Consider the following 17,412-nt stretch of genomic DNA (forward strand, 5'->3'; position numbering starts at 1 on the left):
TATCTGCAAAAAATACAGAACATAAAGCGCATTAGATTTATCAAAGAAAAAATACTGTAGCTTTCAGTGGTATTTCATTTTTCTGATTCATTTTGTGCTCTTTTTCAATTTTGCCCCAGTTTTGCAGAAGGAAGAGCATGGTAAAGAGGTCCTTTACACTTATTGATCTGATTTAAACAAGATACAGTGATAGTGTTAGTTTTGTGCAAACCAACTATTTGAATGTAAATGTGACAATCTGTATAATGAATGTGAAAGCTTATAAAATGTGTTTGTCACTCCTACAGAAATTACATAATTACATTTTACATAATTCTATAGATGTTACTAACTTGATAGAATATTATTATAAAAGTAGACATTATAATTGTTCCAAACATTACTTTATTGCAAGCAGCCAGAGCAAAGTTTTTTGAATACACTAAGCAGATTACGGTTGGTGTCCAAGGAGATTTTCGATTAATTAATACATTTTTGCTTTAATGAAAAAATAGCTAATGTTATAAAGCACTATCTTTTTCTGTTGAAAATTATGTTAATTTTAATTGCTGAATCTACTTGCATTCTAAATTATCTCGTATTCATTTGGATTTAATACAATTTGCAAGATTGGAGAACTTCAGAACATTGTTAAATTCAATCTCCATTTTATAAAATGAAAGACCTAATTTTTAAAATTCCTATTTGTACAAGTTTTGCAATTAAACTAATGTTTGCACAATAAATAGGGGTGATGTTTTTTTGTACATTTTGTTTTAGCTGACACACCTCCTCCTGCTTATATGCCTCCTGATGACCCTATGGGACAAGATAGCTCATCAATGGATTCAGACAACAGCATGGTTCCTTCAGTCATGCCAAATGTGTCCATTAGAGGTATGGTATAAATTGACCTGGCTCTAAGTTTCCCTATGCACTTCCAGCCCTTGAAAACAACATACTGTACAATAGTCATTAAAGGGTCCATAACTAGAACTCAGATTTTGCCCTTATTTGTTTTTGTGATTCTTGAGCTCGGAAGTTTCATTCTGTGAGAACTCCCCAACTCCCCCCCCCCCCCCCCCCATTTTCTTCAAAAAATAGAGATGTTGATAGAGGGAGTGCGTTTTCTAACACCCCTCCCTGTCCTCGATTCTTGTTGTTTAGCATAAAGGTCCCTGTTTATTAAGCAGTTGTCTGCCACAAGATATGTTTCATCACTGCAAGACCCCTTACAACCCACTCACTAAAAATGTCTGTATGGTGTCTTCAAGCACCGGAAAGTGCCTTATGGCAGAATATTTCTTAGTAAATAGGGCCCATTATGTTTTATTCCTATTTTCTACATTATATCACCTGTTTAGTAATAAACTGTGTTTATCATCTACTTGACGTAGCAGCTGTCATGTACAGCTCAACCCCCTTATAACGCTGTGCTTGGGGACCAAAGAATCGCGTTATAAGCGGATCACGTTAGAAATAATGTACAATTGTACGCATTGTTCAATAAAGTATTTAAGATACCAATAATCGTGTTGTAAAGTATTCATAAATACGAAAATTGGGAGCCACGCTTTCATCGCGTTGTAAGCGAATTCGCGTTGTAACGGATCGCGCTATAACGGGGTTGTGTTGTATTTGTTTATCTATTTCCTTCAACTCTTAGCACCAATAGACATTTTATTTGTGCTTTTAGTTTATGGTTAAATGTAGTTAATTCGTGACTAGATATGGGCACATTTATTTTGCGAATTTGGCTCTGCAGCAGATCAGCCGGTTCCTTTGGTCCGCGGATATCAGCGGGTCAATGTCAAAAAAGGGTGATACCCATTTTGCGGATTTTTTATTATTATTACCAATCGCTCCGCAGATTCCGCAACCCGTGGACGGATTTGTAGAATGCAATCCACGGATTCAGCAATCTGTTGGCAGAGTCTTAAGAATTCGCTGAATCAGCGGATTGGATTCTACAAATTTGTTCAAAGGTTTTTGTTAGCATGTTCTTGTATAGCGCTGCTAGTTTTACCTGGTGCTTTACAGAGACATTTTGCAGGCACAGGTCCCTGCCCCGTGGAGCTTACATTCTATCATTGCATCCAATGGTGGGTTTTGATGAAACCCGTGTGGATTGAAACCGCCCAAATTTATTTGCTGATTTTACACCGCAAAACTAATTTTAGGGTAACAAAAATCTGGAATACACAGGCGACACGTTTTATCCGAGCACGGCTAGCACCGCAAGCCGGTGGATGCCCCGGCGTGCTAGCCGCACTCCCTCAGCGTGCCGCGCATCACCGATGCGCGGTCACGCGTCATCGGGTGCCTGCGCCCCCTGCACGCGCGTCCAGGGCTCCCCGAGGGAGCCCTGGTGTCCCGCGATGTGGAGGACGGTGGCAGGGGGTTCCGGGGGACCCGGCGGACCCGGCAGCGGGAGGGAGAAAGCCCCGATCGGAGGGCGCTCCTCTGCTGCTTCGGCGCGCGCCCGGCACCCTCCGGCGCGCGCCAGGTTACTGCTGCGGCCGAGAACGGGCAAATGCTCGAATAAACTCGGCCGCAGCAGTATGGATTTGGTCAGATTCGCCCATCTCTACTCAAGACCCAGTTTATTGTACTGTATACAACTGTGACTCCTACCATAACCAATTATATATATTGGTACAGTACTTGTCAGCAGGGAGGCACATATTTATGTCACTGCATTTGAGTTATGATTTTTCCTTTTTCATCGATGTTTAGGTTTATACTATTGTATAATATTATCATTATCTGAACCTGAATGATGCACAGATTCCAAATATATGGAAACAAAGTGATGCTCAAATGCCTGGTCCTATAATTCTTTGATTGAGTCCATTAGAAACAAGGGAGAACACGCTGGGTTTAGCAATTGAGCAATAATACTGTAACACTCTAAACCTCATAAAAAAGGCTCTATAGAACCCTGAAGGTAGGGGGTGAGCAAGTGACTACCCCTCCCCTCATCATTGGGTTAGCCTAAAGGTATGAGTACTCACATAAACCACCAGCAGTCTTCCTTATGCGTGCAGCTGTATCCGAAGTCCAAACGATCCAAAACAAGTGTGTGCAGCGCACAACATGAGAGAGAAGCAGGTCTGACCAAAAAATAAAGCTTTATTGGGAACACATAAAATCGAGGGTAGTAGCCCTTCTACGCGTTTCGTGCAGGCTATGCACTTTATCAAGAAGTTATAAAGTGCATAGCCTGCATGAAACGCGTACAAGGGCTACTACCCTCAATTTTATGTGTTCCCAATTAAGCTTTATTTTTTGGTCATACCTGCTTCTCTTTCATGTTGTGCGCTGCACACACTTGTTTTGGACAGATTCCAAATATGGATTTATACACTAATGACTAGAGCAGTGATTCCCAGTGGAGCAGTCCCAGGAGTTCCGCCTAGTCACCCGCACTCAATTGTGGTCCCCAACAGATTTCCTGCCCCCCCCCCGGCACTTGCCGACTCTCCCCTTCCCCCTAGCTCTCCCCCTCCTTTCCCCGCCCAGAGCCCACTCACAGGCGCGCTCTAGCAGTGCGGCAATTCTGGTGCCTGCTGCTATTGCCTGGTGTGTGTGTGCAGTCCTCGCCGCCGCATCATGCACACTGCTTAACATGCAAAGAGGTAACCGTGCCAAGCGTGAGCAGTGCCAGTGGGGACTCAACCTAAGGTAGGCATATGGGGGGAGAAAGAGGGGGTAGAGAGGGAGATGTGAGATGCAGGGGGGGATTTGAGATGCATGGGGGGTGATGTGAGATGCAGAGGGGTGGGTATGTGAGGGTGATGTGAGATGCAGGGGGTGGATATATGAGAATTATGATGAAGGGTGCTGCGGGAGATATAAGGAGGATGATGATGATGAAGGGTGCTGGGGGAGATATTTGAGGATGATGATGAAGGATGCTGGGGGAGATATATGAGGATGATGATGAAGGGTGCTGGGGGAGATATATGATGATGATGATGAAGGATGTTGGGGGAGATATATGAAGATGATGATGATGAAGGGTGCTGGGGGAGATATATGAGGATGATCAAGGGTGCTGGGGGAGATATGAGGATGATGATGAAGGGTGCTGGGGGAAATATGAGGAGGAGGAGGATGATGATGATGAAGAGTGCTGGGGAAAGATGAGGATGAGGGGTTCTGGGGGAGATATTTGAGAATGATTATGTGGTGGAAGGAAAGTGATTCTTGGTATAATTTGGACAACGTTTGCAGATAGTGTTAGGACCTGCAAAAGGGACCTTTGTGTGGTTGCAGGCTTACGATGCTTTGCTAAATAATTGAACTAAATGACCCTTACTTATGAGAAGAAAAACAGATAAGTATTTCACTATATACAGTAATTTGCCATATTTGAAGTAGCATTGGTTTTTTTTTTTGTCTTTCTTTGTATAAATAGAGGTGCAGTCTCAAGCTGAATCCGTTTTTGCAGGATTTACCTGTGGTTGGTTATAGTTACATATAGTTGCATAGTAGAGGAGGTTGAAAAAAGACGTACGTACATCAAGTTCAACCTATGCTTAATTTAGACAACAGATACTTTATCCTATATCTATACTTACTTATTGATCCAGAGGAAGGCAAACAAAAAAACCCCAGTGTCATATCATCCAATGATATCTCATAAGGGGAAAAATAAATTCCTTCCTGACTCCAAGAATTGGCAATCAGATTAATCCCTGGAACAACATCTCATACCATACCAAGTCCCTCTGGAGAGAAATTACATCCTGCTCTGATTCTAGTACCTTACACAATTTAGTATCATCAGCAAAGATGGAGACTTTGCTCTCGATGCCAACTTCAAGGTAATTAATAAACATGTTAAAAAGCAATGGTCCCAGTACCGAGCCCAACCTGAAAAAGTTCCATTTATGACAACCCTCTGTTGTATATCCTTCAACCAGTTTTCAATCCAGGTGCATATATTATTACTGAGTCCAATTTTCTTTATTTTGTACACCAACCTCTTGTGTGGAACCGTATCAAAAGCCTTTGAAAAATCTAAGTAGACCACATCAACTGCATTACCCTGGTTTAAATTCCTACTTACCTCCTCAAAGAAAAAATAAGGTTAGTTTGGCATGATCTACAGTATCCTGCAAAATTATCTTGTTTTCCATTAGGTATTCCTGAATATTATCCCGTATTAAACCTTCAAGTAGTTTCCCCACTATTAAATTCAGGCTTACAGGTCTGTAGTTCCCCAGTTGTGATCTAGCTCCCTTTTTAAATATAGGCACCACATCTACTTTACACAAATCTTGTGGTACTGAGCCTGTGGAAATGGAGTCCTTGAATATTAAATGTAATGGTTTGGCTATTACTGAACGTAACTCCTTGAGAACTCTTGGATGTATGCCATCGGGGCCAGGTGCCTTATTTACTTTAATTTTTTTCAAGCCACTTATGAACTTCTTCCTCAGTTAACCAATTGTTCATTAATATGGAGGTTGTGGCTTTCTCCTGTTGCGCTACTATTGCAATTGATTATTCCCTTATAAACACAGAGGCAAAGGATTTGTTTAATACCTCTGCTTTTCCCTTATCTCCAATAATCTGCCTGCCCATCTCACACTGAAAGGGTCCTATAATTTCTTTTCTCATTTTTTTGTTATTAAAGAACTTAAATAACATTTTAGGGTTGATCTTACTTTCTATTGCAATCCTTTTTTCATTATCCATTTTTGCTAATTTGATTGCCCTTTTGCCATTTTTGTTACATTCCTTATAATACTGATACGATGTCTCCGTTCCTTCTGATTTAAAGAATCTAAACACCTTCCTCTTCTTGTCCATTTCCTCCCTATCTGTTTATTTAGCCACATTGGTTTTGACTTATTTCTTTTATACTTATTACCCAAGGGTACACACTGATAAGTGTGCTTTTCTAACCATTTTTTAAAGACTGCCCATTTATCTTCTACATTTTTCCCTGCAAAAACATCATCCCAATTTATTACTTGCAAATTAGACCTCAGTTTATTAAAATCTGCCTTTCTAAAGTTTAAGGTCTTTGTTGAACCCAAGTAATCTGTTTTTTGATCATTTATTTGAAATGAGACCATGTTATGATCACTGTTACCCAAATGTTCTAGGACTTGAATATGTGTTATTACTTCTACTGTACATTGTTTGATATGACCAAATCCAGTACTGCCCCTCTCCTGGTTGGTTCCTCAATAATTTGGGTCATATAATTGTCTTTAAGCACCCCCAAAAACCTGTTTCTTTTAGTTGTAATGCTAATCTCATTGCCCCTGTCTGTCTGGATTATTAAAATCACCGATTATGCAAACATGACCTAGTTTTGATACCTTCTCCATTTGCAAAAGTATTTTAGCTTCCTCAATCTCACAGATATTTGGTGGTTTATAGCATATCCCTACAAGCATTTTCTTTATACTTTAACTTCCACTGCTAATTTCTATCCACAAGGTCTCTACATTTTCATCATTCCCTTCATAAACATCTTCTCTTATAATAGGTTTTAGATCCGGATTAACATATAAACATACTCCACCTCCTCTTCTATTTGCTTGATCCTTCTGAAAAAGTGAATAACCCTCTAAATTAACTGCCCAGTCATGAGTTTCATCCCACCATGTTTCAGTAATGCCTATGATATCATACTGCTCCCTTGCAGCTATTAATTCAAGTTTCCCCATTTTATCTGTCAGGCTTCTTGCATTAGCAAGCATGCTTTTAAGATTTTTTTCAGCCTGTACTATTATCTTATCTTCTCCTTCCTTTCTGTGCCCGCTTAGTTTAGTCTTTAGAAGTTTTCTAGTATTATCTGTATGTATTATGGGTGTCTCACTGCTCTTCAAACTTGCACTTGCCCTCAGTCTACCTCCATAACCCCTTGTTTCCTCTTCTATTCTATTTAGTTCGTTATCTGTTTCATTCCCCTCCCCCCTCCATCCTAGTTATAGATTGTTTATTGCTGCTGTACTATTATAGATTACATTTAAAAAAAATGTTTTACTTAATAATAGTTTTTGCATTAACCTGCTGTGATTGACTGGATGTTCAGTATGCCTTAAGCATGCATAAAAGCAACATTGATTTTCTTTTCAAAATCTGTGATTTGGGTTAAAAAAAACATATTTTTAATATATAAAATATAGATATTTTCTTCAATCCATTTGTTTTCTATGTTATATCAAACTAGCTGAGAGACCCGACGTTGCCAGTGAGTTAAATTTCCCGCTAGGAAAGGGGGGGGGGGAGAGGGGGGGAAAAGGGGGGTGGACAGTGGACAGGAGATGGGGAGGGGGGGGGACAGTGGACAGGAGGGGGGAACAGTGGAGAGGGGGGGGGACAGTGGACAGGAGGGGGACGGGACAGTGGACAGGAGGGGGACGGGACAGTGGACAGGAGGGGGGGAGACAGTGGACAGGAGGGGGGGGAGACAGTGGACAGGAGGGGGACGGGACGACAGTGGACAGGAGGGGGACGGGACAGTGGACAGGAGGGGGACGGGACAGTGGACAGGAGGGGACGGGACAGTGGACAGGAGGGGACAGTGGACGGGACGGGGACAGTGGACAGGAGGGGACGGGGACAGTGGACAGGAGGGGACGGGGACAGTGGACAGGAGGGGATGGGGACAGGAGGGGACGGGGACAGGACGGGACGGGGACAGTAGACAGAAGGGGACGGGGACAGTGGACAGGAGGGGACGGGACAGTGGAGAGGAGGGGACGGGACAGTGGAGAGGAGGGGACGGGACAGTGGAGAGGAGGGGAACAGGACAGTGGACAGGAGGGGGACGGGACAGTGGACAGGAGAGGGACATGACAGTGGACAGGAGGGGGACGACAGTGGACAGGAGGGGGAGGCAGGGGACAGTGGACAGCAGGGGGGACAGGGGACAGGAGGGGTGCAGTGGACAGGACGGGATGGGGACAGTGGACAGGAGGGGACGGGTACAGTGGACAGGAGGGGAGGGGACGGGACGACAGTGGACAGGAGGGGGATGGGACAGTGGACAGGAGGGGGACGGGACAGTGGACAGGAGGGGGATGGGACAGTGGACAGGAGGGGGACGGGACAGTGGACAGGAGGGGGACAGGACAGTGGACAGGAGAGGGATGGGACAGTGGACAGGAGGGGGATGGGACAGTGGACAGCAGGGGGACGGGACAGTGGACAGGAGGGGGACGGGACAGTGGACAGGAGGGGGACGGGACAGTGGACAGGAGGGGGACGAGGCAGTGGACAGGAGGGGGACGGGGCAGTGGACAGGAGGGGGACGGGACAGTGGACAGGAGGGGGACGGGACAGTGGACAGGAGGGGGACGGGACAGTGGACAGGAGGGGGACGGGACAGTGGACAGGAGGGGGACGGGACAGTGGACAGGAGGGGGACGGGACAGTGGACAGGAGGGGGACGGGACAGTGGACAGGAGGGGGACGGGACGACAGTTGACAGGAGGGGACGGGACGACAGTGGACAGGAGGGGAGGGGGCGACACTGGACAGGAGGGGACGGAACGACAGTGGACAGGAGGGGACGGGATGACAGTGGACTGGAGAGGGACAGGACAGTGGACAGGAGGGGGACAGGACAGTGGACAGGAGGGGGACAGGACAGTGGACAGGAGGGGGACAGGACAGTGGACAGGAGGGGGGCGGGACAGTGGACAGGAGGGGGACGGGACAGTGGACAGAAGGGGGACCGGACAGTGGACAGGAGGGGGACAGGACAGTGGACAGGAGGGGGTGATGACAGTGGACAGGAGGGGGGGTAACCGTGGACAGGAGGGGGGGTGACAGTGGACAGGAGGGGGGGTGACAGTGGACAGGAGGGGGGGTGACAGTGAACAGGAGGGGGGGTGACAGTGAACAGGAGGGGGGGTGACAGTGGACAGGAGGGGGGTGACAGTGGACAGGAGGCGGGGGGACAGTGGACAGGAAGGGGGGTGACAGTGGACAGGAGGGGGGGGGCAGTGGACAGGAGGGGAGGGTGGGTTGCTTAAAATTTCCGGGTCCCTCCTCTCCACTCCCCCTGTAAGTTTCTCGGCTCCCCCCTCTCTCTACGCTCCTGACCCCCCCCCCCCCCCCCCCGTAGCTCCGGTCCCCACCCTACAGTGCCTGACACACACACAGTGTCACACACACACAGTGTCACACACACACACACACACACACACACACACACACACACACACACACACACACACACACACACACAGTGTCAGACACACACATAGTGTCAGAGACACACACACACACAGTGTCCCACACACACACAGTGTCCCACACACACACACACAGTGTCACACACACACACACACACACACACACACACACACACAGTGTCACACACACACACACACACACACACACACACACACACACACACACACACACACACACACACACACACACACACACACACACACACACACACACACACACACACACACACACACACACTGTCACACACAGTGTCACACACAGTGTCACACACACACACACACACACACACACACACACACACACACACACACACAGTGACACACACACACACACAGTGACACACACACACACACACACACAGTGACACACACACACACACACACACAGTGACACACACACACACACACACACACACACACACACACACAGTGTCTCACAGATACACAGTGACACACACACACACACAGTGTCACACACATACACAGTGACACACACACACACACACACACAGTGACACACACACACACACACAGTGACACACACACAGTGACACACATTGACACACACACACACACACACAGTGTCTCACACATACACAGTGACACACACACACACACAGTGTCTCACACATACACAGTGACACACACACACACACACACACACACACACACACACACAGTGTCACAAACACACACACACACAGTGACACACACACACAGTGACACACATTAACACACACACACACACACAGTGTCTCACACATACACAGTGACACACACACACAGTGTCTCACACATACACAGTGACACACACACACACACACACACACACACACACACACACAGTGTCACACACACACACACACACACACCTGCCTGTCCCCCCGCCGGGGAGGGGGGAGGTGAGTGGAGCATCGGGGGGGAGGTGAGTGGAGCATCGGGGGGGAGGTGAGTGGAGCATCGGGGGGGGGAGGTGAGTGGAGCATCGGGGGGGGGAGGTGAGTGGAGCATCGGCGGGGGGAGGTGAGTGGAGCATCGGGGGGGAGGTGAGTGGAGCATCGGGGGGGAGGTGAGTGGAGCATCGGGGGGAGGTGAGTGGAGCATTGGGGGGGAGGTGAGTGGAGCATCGGGGGGGAGGTGAGTGGAGCATCGGGGGGGAGGTGAGTGGAGCATCGGGGGGGAGGTGAGTGGAGCATCGGGGGGAGGTGAGTGGAGCATCGGGGGGAGGAGGTGAGTGGAGCATCGGGGGGGAGGTGAGTGGAGCATCGGGGGGGGAGGTGAGTGGAGCATCGGGGGGGAGGTGAGTGGAGCATCGGGAGGGGAGGTGAGTGGAGCATCGGGGGGGAGGTGAGTGGAGCATCGGGGGGAGATGTGTGGAGCATCGGGGGGGAGGTGAGTGGAGCATCGGGGGGTGAGGTGAGTGGAGCATCGGGGAGGGAGGGGGGGAGGGTGAGTGGAGCATTGGGGGGGGAGGTGAGTGGAGCATCGGGGAGGGAGGGGGGGTGAGTGGAGCATTGGGGAGGGAGGGAGGGGGGGAGGTGAGTGGAGCATCGGGGGGGAGGTGAGTGGAGCATCGGGGGGGAGGTGAGTGGAGCATCGGGGAGGGGTGTGTGTGTGTGTGTGTGTGTGTGTGTGTGTTGGCCCGTCACTCCGCCTCAGGCCAATGAGAAGTGTGCGGGGGTGGGCGGCCCAAGGGAGCAATCTCATTGGCCTGGCCCAAGGTCCAATGAGATTGCCGCTAGGGACACAGGGAGGGACACAGGGAGGGACACAGGGAGACACATACAGACACGGACACATAGAACACTTTCAGAAATATATAGTAGATTGAAAACGTTTCCAAATGTTGCAGTGCCAATATTCAGTTGATGTGAAAAGAAAAGTAAAATGTATTTAAAGTAAATTACAGTTTATGGATAGGATTCACTAAAGTGATTAAACCCATTGTCGGAGGAGCATTACAAAGGAATCATCTATGCCCTTGCGGCTTCGTAGAGGTTAACTGTGAAAACAATCCCAACACTAAATAGAATTATAGCAAACATTTTTTTGTAAATGCACATTTTACAATATTAACCCATTAGCAAACTATAGCCGCTAGCTAGGTATGGACTTACTATGCATAGTTGTCAATTTGGGCTACTAGATTAAATAGCTATTATTGTAAAATGGTAACAAAAATACAATATAGAGACTTTGTTTATCAGTTACTACATGTTGGGTATTCATATCCTCACTATGTATATATACTGTATGTACACAGTCATGATAGGCTGAACAGCAGCCTAAGGTGGGAGATAAAAATGTGTTGTTTGTTTTAGAGGTAGTCTATAGTGAATAGCCTGTGAATAAGTGATATACTCATTTCCATGCACCTCAACAAAATATTGCGGCTATGGTAAAAAGCCTCTTTTGACTACCACTGACAATAAGCTTTTAGATACGTCTACATTTTTACAGTATCCCCTAATATCATAAATTCTTTTATCACATATCAACATTTATTGAATCTTTCTCATTGTTTATTCTAACTTCATCCCTACATTTTTCAAGCTCAGGAATAAAACTGGTCTTCCAGGAGATAAGTGACAAGTGTGTGAATTTAGACAATGATTGAACTTTAATAGCATTCAGTTCTACAGTGTACCGTTTTATTTTAATTTACAAACCTAAAACTTAACTACCCTTTTCTTTGTGAATAAATATGTATTTGCTATTAATACTGGGATATCTTTCTTTATTTTATTTTAACAAAATTGTAACTTAAACTTTTGAAATAATGTGGAATGGGCTTTGCTTCAATGTTTAAAAGGATTATGTATTTTTCAATAAATGCCAAAAAAAACCGCCACTTTGAACTGTAACTAATAACATTTAGTTGAAGGGCCCTATGTCATATTTATTTTTAGAAATAATTTAGTAAGGAAATCGCTTAGGGGTCAGTCTGAAAATAAATAACCCAAAAAATAGTCAAATATTACTATGGGTAGTGGGATAGAAATTTGAATAGTTGGTACAGTCAGTGCCACCCTTGTCGAACCTACAGCCGTGTGCCAGCCCCCACAAATTTTCCCCCCGAAATCTTTTGTATGTATGTTGGACTTACCCGACAAAATCCTCTCTGTCCCTAGCCCCCTCTCTCTCTCCACCACCCCTTCTCTCCCCTCCACCCCCCTATCTAACACTCTCTATCCCCCTCTCCCTATCGCCCCCCACCCTATCTCTCTCCCTCACCCCTCTCACCCCCTCCTCCTTTGTTTTTGCACCCCTAAACCCCCTCTTTTTTGCACCCCACTTCACCCTCTCCCTCCATTTTTGCACTCCCCATTTTTACAAACACATTCCGTGTTTACACACACTCCCATTTTTACACCCCCTCCTACAATACACCTGCTTCAGTGGAAAGTGCAGCCTGCTCTGCTCCAAACCTCTGCTCCCGCACCCCCAACATGTGCCACCCTATAGTGGTTGCACCCGCCCTTGGTACAGTATGTAGCTAAATGTGTGTAAGTAATAGGCTACCATTGTTTTTTAAAACAATAATTGTTTTTGTGCTGCTTTTTTTTTAACAGATGTCCAGCCGGTTGCATATGAAGAAACAAAACATTGGTGTTCAATTGTGTACTATGAACTAAATAATCGTGTTGGGGAGGCATTTCAAGCATTTTCTACCAGTCTCCATGTGGATGGATTCACGGACCCTTCCAATAATAAAAATAGGTTCTGTTTAGGCCTCCTGTCAAATGTTAATCGCAACTCAACAATTGAGAATACAAGGCGGCACATTGGAAAAGGTAACTTTTAAAATAGACTTGTCTTCCAAAAAGTGAACAACAGTACAGTAGAAGGAAATACCGTGAGATATTTTTCAGGCATTCCATACCTTTTCTTTACCTTTCATCATGGCTTTCATAGTTTTAACACTAGCAACAGATTCAAAGCAAAAACTTTCCCAAGGTGCATGTGAAAAAATATACATAGTGCAATCCAATAATAAAAGGATAAATAAAAAAATTAAATAAATAAAAAAATTCTATGAATTTTCAACTCACGTGGTGTATTAAGAATTCAAACGTTTTTTCAAACACATGGACTCCTGCAGAATATTGTACTGAAGTAGGACTATGCTTTCCAAGATATGTTAAGGAAAGAGAGTAGAAAACACAGTGCAAATAACGATGTCATGACTTAAAATGCACTCACATGCTCTCAGATAATAAAGACATATAGACAACCCAGGGTGTGAGGACTGGCCGAAGGTGCCACTTTCATACGAACGCCAGCTCCCTTCTCTTCCTGTCTTGGCAAACTGTATTTTAACTCATAGAAACGTTATTTGCACTTTCTTTTTTTCACATACAGATATAGCCCGATGGTTTGTCACGTAGTCGGCATTAAATCCACCAATGGTACAGTCCTGACAACTGCTTGCTCATGGAATTGCAGCAACCAGACTTATGGCCTATCAGGATTAACACAGCATGGCTCCCTACTTCTGATTGGGACTCCCACTGTGTGACTCCTGCGAGGCTGCATCAGTCTTGAGGAGACGCGCAGTCAGAGTAGACAGAATTGGACACTCTCCCTATGCACCTCGAACAGGCGATCGCACGACTCTTATTTTATTCTAATAACATAGTATTGAAGCAGGTGGTCTCCGGAGCTGAACCACATTAATTTCAGCCCCGCAGACCCCTTGATTCCCGAGTTACAGGCACCGGTATGAGGCGCCTGTATCTCCGCCAGGTCTAAATGTCCCGGTCACGTGACACAGGAGTATTAAACATGCAGGGAGATACCAGCACCCTATACCGGGCCTGTAATGTGGGAAGCAAGGGGTACCCTTGGCTGAAATTAATGCGTTTAAGCTCCAGAGACCCCCTGCTTCAATAATATGTTATTCAAATACAATAAAAGCAGTGCAATTGCCTCTGAGAGGTGCACAGAGAGAGTGACTGATTCTGTCTACTCTCACTGCGCAGCTCTTCCAGACAGGTAGGATTAACACAGTGGGAGTCCCTTTCAGAAGCAGGGACCTGCTGTGTTAATCCTTATGGGCCATTCCCATAATGGGAAGCCATTGTATCATGGAAGCCATTGTTCCACTTCAGTAAAAGATTCTGCAGGAATTCCAATGTGTTGGAAAAATATTTGAATTTTTTATACACCACATGAATGGAAAATTCACAGATTTTTGGATTTTTCCATTTATCTTTTTATTATTGGTTTGCACTATGTATATTTCTTTTGTTTTTCAAATGCACCTTGGGAAAATTTGTGCTTTGGATCTGTTGCTATTTCACCACATAGATGTTGGAAAACATCTCTTCAAAAAAGCGGCACCTTTCCTAGGAGTTAGTGAATAGTATACATTTTTCTGATCACTTGATTTCTCCTAGTAAAGGACTTTTTTTTCACTTATTTATGTTACCATTATTCACTGTATTCACTTAGTAACATTTAATAATGACCCTAGATTTGTTTTTTGCGCTTGTCCTCCTTTTTTGTTATAGTTTCAGAACTGTACTAGCAATTTAACATTGGATACTGTATGTAAATATTGATGACTTACACAGACCCTTATACTAATTAAATATAAGAGCCCTCAAACATCTACAGAGAAATATCAGATGACCAGGTAGCAGAATGTAAGAGCACTTCTAACATGTTGATCATATGAAAATATGCCAAATTAACACCAAAAAGGGAACTGAAATCTGCAAAAACAAAAAAAGGAAAAGAGTACCGATTGAGCCCTGGGTTAGGGAGCTCTTGTGTCATGGGTCCCGTATCGGCATCCCCTCCCCCGCCGCACGCATTCAAATTTCACGCAAGTTTAAATGCCATTGTGGCATTTCTCAGCAGAAAGCAAACAAACTGCCTAGGGAGCATCCGTGGGGCTGATCAGAAACCTAAAGACTGCATCTGTATCTCAAGATGAGCATCTCACAATCCAGACAAGGCTGAGACAGGGAGTAGCTCGCCAGGCCGGGCCCTGAATGTCTTTTTGAGGCAACACCAGTATCTTTTGTGTTTGGTTGCAGTTCGACTGTTTAAATGATGACATATCACTGTACCCAGGGACATGTATGTTATGAGAGAGATGTATAGATATCATATATTTAACACCATGCTATTGTAACGGTTCCAGTCCAGGCTTTGGTTGGAACCTGCCCATACCTGGCTGCTGTGGACATTTTTATTACTGGCAGCTTGATATATTCTCTGCACCTGTTCAAGGGCTTAAATAGCAGCCAGTGACTTCCAGCCCCTGCCTGAGTATTGTATATTTGTTCCTGGCCACCTTGGGTTCTAGTTACTGAGCCTTCCTTGTACATTAGCCCTCCATGTGTTCCTAGCCACCTTGGGCTAGAAGCTGAGCCTTCCTTGTTTCTGAGCCTTCCCTGTTCCTGGAGCTAGCCTGTTGCTGTGCCTAACCTGTTCATGTGGAATCCCTATTGCTGACCTCAGACTGTGACCCCGACCTTGCTGCCTGAAGCCTGCCATGACCCTTTGCGTGTTTCCTGGACTTTGCACCACTGCCGCTAGCTCTAACCTCCTGCCTGCTTACCGACTATGGATACTCTAACACCGAGGTGGGCAACCCTGTAGCCAATAGCCACAAGTGGCTAATTGGACATCAAAGTGTGGCTAATTGGAGTTTGCCAAAAAATCTTTAAAAAAAAATGTGACCTAGATCTGATAGAAGCTAGTTTTATTACAACGGAGGGTGCATCAGCAATGATTGGAAGAAAATCGGGATTTGTTTCTCGTTTGAAGAAGCATTTGAGTGAGAATGGTGTGAAAAACTAGTTGCCCGCCTTCCATTGCATTCTGCATCAGAAGAATTTGTGTGCTCAGATGCTCGGAACCGACACGTTGAAAACTTTGATGGACATGGTTGTGAAAATCGTGAATTACATTTGAAGTGGAAGTTCGTCATCCATCGACAGTTTGTTGAGGCCTTGAACGAACGCGGTGATTGTTATTTTGAGGATCTTGCTGACTATGCAAATGTGAGGTGATTGAGCCGAGGAAAAGTTCTGGAACGGTTTACCTATTTGCTTCCTCAAATTTAAAGATTTTCTTGTTGAGAAACATCAGATAGAAAAAGTTTTTGACATTAAGAACCCTTCATGGCAGTGTGATTTACATTTTCTGTGCGATATCATGGCTCACTTAAAGGAATTAAACATGAAGCTGTAGGGAAAGGGTACAGTAATATGTGAGCTGGCACAGCATATTCAAGAATTCAAGTCAAAACTGAACCTCATTCTGGTACAAACTCAAAAGGACGAGATTTGACCCATTTTGCAAACCTGACTAGGATTTCTAGAAACAAATGAGGAGTGTGGTCTACTCGATGTGAAGAGGCAACTCTACGTAAACTGGATAAAAAACCTGGCCCAGAAATTTGATTCACGTTTTTCTAATTTCAATTACTTCAAATTGGCATTTAAATTCTTGCGTGATCCATTCCACTTTGATATTAAAAATTCAAGCAAAGAAATTTCCATCCTTCTGACTTTGGACAAGCGCGGGCTTGAAGATGATTTCTTTCTTTTCACAATCTGGAACACTTGAAAATATACCTGAATTCACAGTTTCAATTCAGTCACCGATACTGTATGTGGAAATCTATTCTGACTGACAACGATCGCCCAACTTTGAAAACGGGCATTTCAAAATTATTTTCCATGTTTGGATTAATGTGGGTGTGTGAATCGACGTTCTCTACGATGGGATTCATCAGGTCAAAATACAGATCTCGAATTGTTGATGTCAATTTGGAGGCGGAGATAAGAAGTGCATTGAATACAGATATTTAGCCAATGTTTCTGCAACTTGTCAGAAAGAAGGATGTTCAAATTTCGCATTAAATTGTCACCCATTTTCAATTTGAACAATTTTCATCATTTGCGTCTGAGGCAGTTGTAACTGAGTAGTGAAAGTGTACATGTTTTTAATAAACTTGTTCAAACAGTGTGTGTTGTTTTAAATGTTCGATTGAGCAACCTAATGTCTCAATTTTTACATGGTGTGGCTATTTTCACTTCTCATTTGCTACACCTGTGGCTACATTGAAAAATAGGTTGCCTACTTAGGCTCTAACAGGACTCTGCCCATGGGTCCTGGTAGGTTAATTTGCATCCCTATCTCAGCTCTGCGGGTCCGCTTCCTGATCGGAGACGAGCATCATCACAGC

The 17,412-nt window shown here is 45.0% G+C and overlaps 1 protein-coding gene across 2 annotated transcripts in view; it reads left to right on the forward strand.

Moving 5' to 3' along the window:
- SMAD5 (SMAD family member 5) overlaps positions 1 to 17,412 on the forward strand; it is a 56,431-nt gene that overhangs the window by 17,062 nt on the left and 21,957 nt on the right. Inside the window, exons 4-5 of one of the 2 annotated variants that reach the window (XM_075601201.1) lie at positions 760 to 876; positions 12,779 to 13,000. In XM_075601201.1, the coding sequence (XP_075457316.1) occupies positions 760 to 876; positions 12,779 to 13,000 (339 nt within the window). The remainder of the gene's footprint in view (positions 1 to 759; positions 877 to 12,778; positions 13,001 to 17,412) is intronic. The other variant, XM_075601202.1, reaches the window with a different exon arrangement.

The sequence above is a fragment of the Ascaphus truei genome, chromosome 5 (genome assembly GCF_040206685.1).
Source record: "Ascaphus truei isolate aAscTru1 chromosome 5, aAscTru1.hap1, whole genome shotgun sequence".
Classification (NCBI taxonomy): Eukaryota; Metazoa; Chordata; class Amphibia; order Anura; family Ascaphidae; genus Ascaphus; species Ascaphus truei.